The following is a 6,176-nucleotide window of genomic DNA, read 5'->3' as shown; positions in this document are numbered from 1 at the left end:
TAGTCATTTAACACCAGCAGGTCTGGGACCAGCGCACACAAGCAAGCAGAGATGTAGTCATTTAACACCAGCAGGTCTGGGACCAGCGCACACAAGCAAGCACAGATGTAGTCATTTAACACCAGCATGGCCAGACAAGCAGAGATGTAGTCATTTAACACCAGCAGGTCTGGGACCCGAACAGACAAGCAGAGATGTAGTCATTTAACACCAGCAGGTCTGGGACCAGCATGGCCAAGCAGACATGGTAGACAAATAGATATGTAGTCATTTAAAACAGGTCTGGAACCAGCATGGCCAAAGAGTGGCTAGAGTGAAAGTGGCTGAATGAAAACTGTAGAATAGTTTGAGTGTGATATACATGTGGAAGAAAATAAATGCAGATACAGTATGGGAAATACTGACTGTACGGAGGTGTACGTGTAAGATATACTGACGGAACCGTGAGGAAGTGTAGGAACTACCGATAGAACCGTGAGGAAGTGTAAGATATACTGGCGGAACCGTGAGTAAGTGTAAGATATACTGACGGAACTGTGAGGAGGTGTAAGATATACTGACGGAACTGCGAGGAGGTGTAAGATATACTGACGGAACCGTGAGGAAGATATACTGACGGAACCGTGAGCAAGTGTAAGATATACTGACGGAACCGTGAGGAAGTGTAATATATACTGATGGAACCATGAGTGAGTGTAAGATATTCTGACGGAACCGTGAGGAAGTGCAAGATATACTGACGGAACCGTGAGGAGGTGTAAGACATACAGACAGATCGGTGGAAACGCGTGTGGTTCTTACTTTCCATTCTGGTACTGTTCCAGGCCTGTGAGCAGGTAGGCAAACACCGTCTTGAACATGCTGTAGTCGTCATGCCACTTCTGCAGAACACACACACACACACACACACACACACACACACACACAGACACAAACACACACACACAAACACACACACACACACACACACACACACACACACACACACACAGACACACAGACACACAGTATTATACATTTCTGTCAGGTCCATTAAGTCAAGAACAACACAGGCAATAAATTCTTTAGGAAATTTATTGAATATATTACAAATTAAATTTGGCGGTATGGCTCTGTTCAGAGGGGTCCCCAGCAGCAGCATTAGGGGGGACTCACACAGTTTAACACTGAGCGAGCTAAACTATTCCCCCATATGAACAGAGCAGGCAACTATGACATAAAGCCTATGCCATGTTATACACGACAGGGTGGAGCAGGGGAGGAGGTGGGTTGCATAAATGCGAGCAGCAAGCAGTTAGGAATAACTAAAGCAGCTTTAAATAAGGCACCCTGTTTGGATGTAGCCATTTAGAAGCGAGGGGAGTGCGAAGGGAGTTGACAGCTGATCAGCTGACGCCCATAGCGGTTAGCAGCGCCTTGACTACTTGGCCTGCCAGAACTGACGCTGACGCTCAATTTATCACACTCCAGTCAGTATTAAATGTGTTGTGTGATGTTGATTCTGCTGTTAGTGTTGTTAGTGTTGTTTCTGGTGTTAGTGTTGTGTAGTGTTGCTTCTGGTGTTAGTGTTGTGTAGTGTTGTGTAGTGTTGTTTCTAGTGTTAGTGTTGTGTAGTGTTGTGTAGTGTTGTTTCTGGTGTTAGTGTTGTGTAGTGTTGCTTCTGGTGTTAGTGTAGTGTTGCTTCTGGTGTTAGTGTTGTGTAGTGTTGCTTCTACTGTTAGTGTTGTGTAGTGTTGATTCTGATGTTTGTGTTGTGTTGTTTCTGGTGTTAATGTTGTGTAGTATTGTTTCTGGTGTTGGTGTTGTGTAGTGTTGTTTCTGGTGTTAGTGTTGTGTAGTGTTGTTTCTGGTGTTACTGTTGTGTAGTGTTGTTTCTGGTGTTAGGGTTATGTAGTGTTGTGTAGTGTTGTTTCTGGTGTTAGTGTTGTTAGTGTTGTTTCTGGTGTTAGTGTTGTGTAGTGTTGCTTCTGGTGTTAGTTGTTTCTGGTGTTAGTGTTGTGTAGTGTTGTTTCTGGTGTTACTGTTGTGTAGTGTTGTTTCTGGTGTTAGGGTTATGTAGTGTTGTGTAGTGTTGTTTCTGGTGTTGGTGTTGTTAGTGTTGTTTCTGGTGTTAGTGTTGCTTCTGGTGTTAGTGTTGTGTAGTGTTGTTTCTGGTGTTAGTTGTTTCTGGTGTTAGTGTTTTGTAGTGTTAGTGTTGTGTAGTGTTGTGTAGTGTTGTTTCTGGTGTTAGTGTTGTGTAGTGTTGTGTAGTGTTGTTTCTAGTGTTAGTTGTTTCTTGTGTTAGTGTTGTGTAGTGTTGCTGCTGGTGTTGGTGTTGTGTAGTGTTGTTTCTGGTATTAGTGTTGTGTAGTGTTGTTTCTGGTGTTAGTTGTTTCTGGTGTTGGTGTTGTGTAGTGTTGTTTCTGGTGTTAGTGTTTTGTAGTGTTAGTGTTGTGTAGTCTTGTGTAGTGTTGATTCTGGTGTTAGTTGTTTCTGATGTTAGTGTTGTGTAGTGTTCTGGTGTTAGTTGTTTCTGGTGTTAGTGTTGTGTAGTGTTAGTGTTGTGTAGTGTTGTTTCTGGTGTTGGTGTTAGTGTTGATTCTGGTGTTAGTTGTTTCTGTTGTTAGTGTTGTGTAGTGTTGTTTCTGGTGTTAGTGTTGTGTAGTGTTAGTGTTGTGTAGTGTTGTTTCTGGTGTTGGTGTTGTGTAGTGTTGTTTCTGGTGTTAATGTTAGTGTTGTTTCTGGTGTTAGTGTTGTTTCTGGTGTTGGTGTGTTATCTGCATGTACCAGGTACTCCTCCATGTCCATGTCCTCTGGTTTGATGAGGCGTATTTTGGAGCGAGCTTCTCTCATGATGCTCATGGACCTGGAGAGAGATTAGGATGATGAAAGGATAACTCTTTCTCTCCTCTCCTCCTCCTGTCCTCGCCTCTATTCCTCTCCTCCTCCTCTAACTCTCCTGTCTCTCCTCCTCCTCCTCTCCTCTCATATTCTGTCTTCTCTTCTCCTCCTCTCCTCTCTTCCTCCTCTCTCTCCCCTCATCCTCCTCTCCTCTCCTCTCCTCTCTCTCCTCTCCTCTCTCTCCTCTCCTCTCCCCTCATCCTCCTCTCTCTCCTCTCCTCTCCTATCTCTCTTTTCTCCTCCTCCTCTCTAACTCTCCTCTCTCTACTCTCCTCCTCTTCTCCTCTCTCATCTTCTCTTTTTTCCACCTCTCTTCTAACTCTCCTCTCTCTACTCTCCTCCTCTTCTCCTCTCTCATCTTCTCTTTTTTCCACCTCTCTTCTAACTCTCCTCTACTTTACTCTGCTCCACGTTCCTCTGCTCTCCTCTCCTCTCCCCTCTTCTCCCCTCCCTCCCTCTCTCACCCCCTGTTCTTTCTCCTCTCTTCTCCCACAGGTGTGTCTCCTACCTGTCATCGAAGCTGAGGTTGCGATCGCCAAACTGTTCCAGCAGGGTTCTCTCGATGATGCGCTTGGGCGCTCGGTTCTGGAAGAGGTAGACGAGGACGTGCTGCAGGCGGGCGTCCTGCTGGGGGGTGCCGCTCTCCTGGGACAGCTCGAACAGACGCGAGTACTCCTCGTGGAACGCCTGCAGAGACAAGCAGACGGAGGGAGGGAGGGAGGGAGGGAGGGAGGGAGGGAGGGAAGGAGGGGGAAGGAAAAGGGAGATAGAGAGAGAAAGGAAGGGTGAAAGGAATGAAAGAGGGAGGGAGAGAGTGAAGGAGAGGGAGAAAGGTAGGGAGAGAGGGAAGGAGAGAGAGAGGGAGAGAGAGAGAGAAGAAAGGAAGAGAGAGAGAGGAGAGAGAGGGAGAGAGAGAGAGGGAGAGAGAGAGAGGGAGGGAGAGAGAGGAGAGAGAGGGGGAGGGAGAGAGAGAGAGAGAGAGGGAGGGAGAGAGGGAGAGAGGCAACATTGTTTAGGGAATGAGGGTATGGGCAGTAGGCAGCACTGGGGCAGGAGTGATTATGAACACCTGCAGAGAGGAACTAAAGGAGGAAGTAAAAAAAACACCTTGTACATGAAGACAGGGAGAGGAAGAGGAAGAGGAAGGTTGACAGAGGGTCTCTTAGTAGCATCTCTGATATGAAGTGTAGTATAGCTAGTGTAGTATTTTACAGAAAAATACATACCGGTATTTCACTAAATTAATGTTTATACCATACCTGTCAACACTCCTGTTTTTCCCGGGTTTCTCCCATATTTCAAGGTCATCTCCCGGCACCCTCCCGTTTTGTTATTTCTCCCGGAAAACTCCCGTAATTTGCATGGCCATCAAACTTCATTTTAAAATCATTGATCCATTCATTTTTTCTATTAGTCTGACATCTCAGGTTGCCAGATTGTGTAATACACCCTACACATACACAATCACTTTTCAATTTCACTTTCACGTTTCAATTTCAACCGTTTTGTCATAGGCTAAAACCTGGCGACCCAAAACCCAAATAAAGAAGCGGGTGCCGATTGCGCAGCCTGAGTCTCGTCGTAAGCAAGCGGGCTAGTTGAATGGCCTACTCCAGAACAAGCTGTTGTGAAATTGTTGGAAATTTAATTGATTAACACATCACATAAACTGTTATTGAGTGTTGTTGATATACTGAACTTGTGCCCTCGGAACCAAATCAGACAGCAAGCAGCTTTGGAGTTTTGGAAGTAGGCTGCAGGCAGGCAGCTGGTGGATACATAACTGGCATGCGTAAGGTAATGGTAAGGTAAAAGCAACGACCGAAATGCAGTGTTGAAACACGTGTATGAAACGTATTACATATGCAAACACAGATCCGGTATAAACACTGACACCCCCCCCCCCCCCCCAAAAAAAAAAAAAAAAATCTCCCGTTGTTGGAAAGCTAAATATACCCAACAAGCCCTGGGTTTAGTAGCTTCTCTTATATGAAGTGAAGTATATGAAGTGAAGTATAGCTAGTGTAGTATTTTACAGAAAGCCCTGGGCTTAGTAGCTTCTCTTATATGAAGTGAAGTATAGCTAGTGTAGTATTTTACAGAAGGCCCTGGGCTTAGTAGCTTCTCTGATATGAAGTGTAGTATAGCTAGTGTAGTATTTTACAGAAGGCCCTGGGCTTAGTAGCTTCTCTGATATGAAGTGTAGTATAGCTAGTGTAGTATTTTACAGAAGGCCCTGGGCTTAGTAGCTTCTCTGATATGAAGTGAAGTATAGCTAGTGTAGTATTTTACAGAAGGCCCTGGGCAGAGGACAGCCGCTACTGTTTACCTTAATGAGTCCAGCCTCTGGACCATCCTTGTCGATGACTTTGCTGGCTTTGGCGATGGCCAGAATGATCCCCTGCATGGCCGGGGTCAGGATCATCTAAACACAAGCAGTCACACAGCCATGTCACTTCATCTGGAAGATTAGATTAGATTACAGTATGTTCCATCTGGGGATGTGGGATCCTACAGGAAGAGGACTCGGGATGTTCTCACTTAATCTTCTGAAATAAAGTGACTACTTGTACGAATGGGCTTCTCTGTTTCTCTGTAAATGTGTACCTATTGTACAGTATCTATGCTTATGTAGTATACAGTATATGTTGGTTATTTGTACACTGTATGTAGCCTATACATCTGTAGTGGCTATCTGTATGTATGTATTTATCTATTTATTTATTTATTTATTTATGTATTTATTTATTTATTATGTGTAAGCTACCGGCTGTATGTATACAGTATATGAGGAGTTCTTTTCCAAAACACTATATCCACCATTTTAATGTATTTTCATAAATATTTTCTATGTCTAAGTAATTACAGTGGGTTATTGTTATTTGACATTGTATACAACACAACTGCACTTGTATTGACATGGCCTGAAATTCACAATAATACGTTTTCAAAAATGGATTTCTAGAGTTTTGGAAAAGAGCTCTTCATATGTATGGGTTTATGCATGTATGTATGTATTTGTATGGGTATATGTGGGTTTATGCATGTATGGGTTTATGCATGTATGCATTTGTATAGGTATTGTGGCTGTATGTTCAGGCCAGTCTCCTGTCTCTCACCTCCTCGTTAAAGCCATCACTGTTGGACAGCACCTGAATCTTCCCCACGTTTGGAATGTCCACCTCTGACATCACATTCTCCTGGGGCTGCGTCTCCACGGGAGCCCTGGCTCCGGCCCTGCCCTCTTCTGAGGAACTCTGGGTAGTGGTGTTGTCAGGCTGGTTGTCCGTGGAGAC

General features: G+C 44.5%; 1 protein-coding gene across 1 annotated transcript in view; it reads right to left on the bottom strand.

The window, feature by feature from the left end:
- The window catches only part of usp28 (ubiquitin specific peptidase 28), a 31,080-nt gene that overhangs the window by 6,866 nt on the left and 18,038 nt on the right, over window positions 1-6,176 (bottom strand). The window contains exons 20-24 of the mRNA XM_042092108.1: window positions 6,000-6,176; window positions 5,210-5,305; window positions 3,389-3,567; window positions 2,767-2,845; window positions 802-881 (exon numbers count right to left, since the gene is read on the bottom strand). The exon at window positions 6,000-6,176 is cut by the window's right edge and continues 87 nt beyond it. Coding sequence (XP_041948042.1) covers window positions 802-881; window positions 2,767-2,845; window positions 3,389-3,567; window positions 5,210-5,305; window positions 6,000-6,176 — 611 coding nt within the window. The remainder of the gene's footprint in view (window positions 1-801; window positions 882-2,766; window positions 2,846-3,388; window positions 3,568-5,209; window positions 5,306-5,999) is intronic.

Source organism: Alosa sapidissima, chromosome 5 (assembly GCF_018492685.1).
Source record: "Alosa sapidissima isolate fAloSap1 chromosome 5, fAloSap1.pri, whole genome shotgun sequence".
Taxonomy (NCBI): Eukaryota; Metazoa; Chordata; class Actinopteri; order Clupeiformes; family Clupeidae; genus Alosa; species Alosa sapidissima.
Note: the sequence above shows the minus strand (reverse complement) of the source record. Positions and strands in the feature narration are given on the sequence as shown.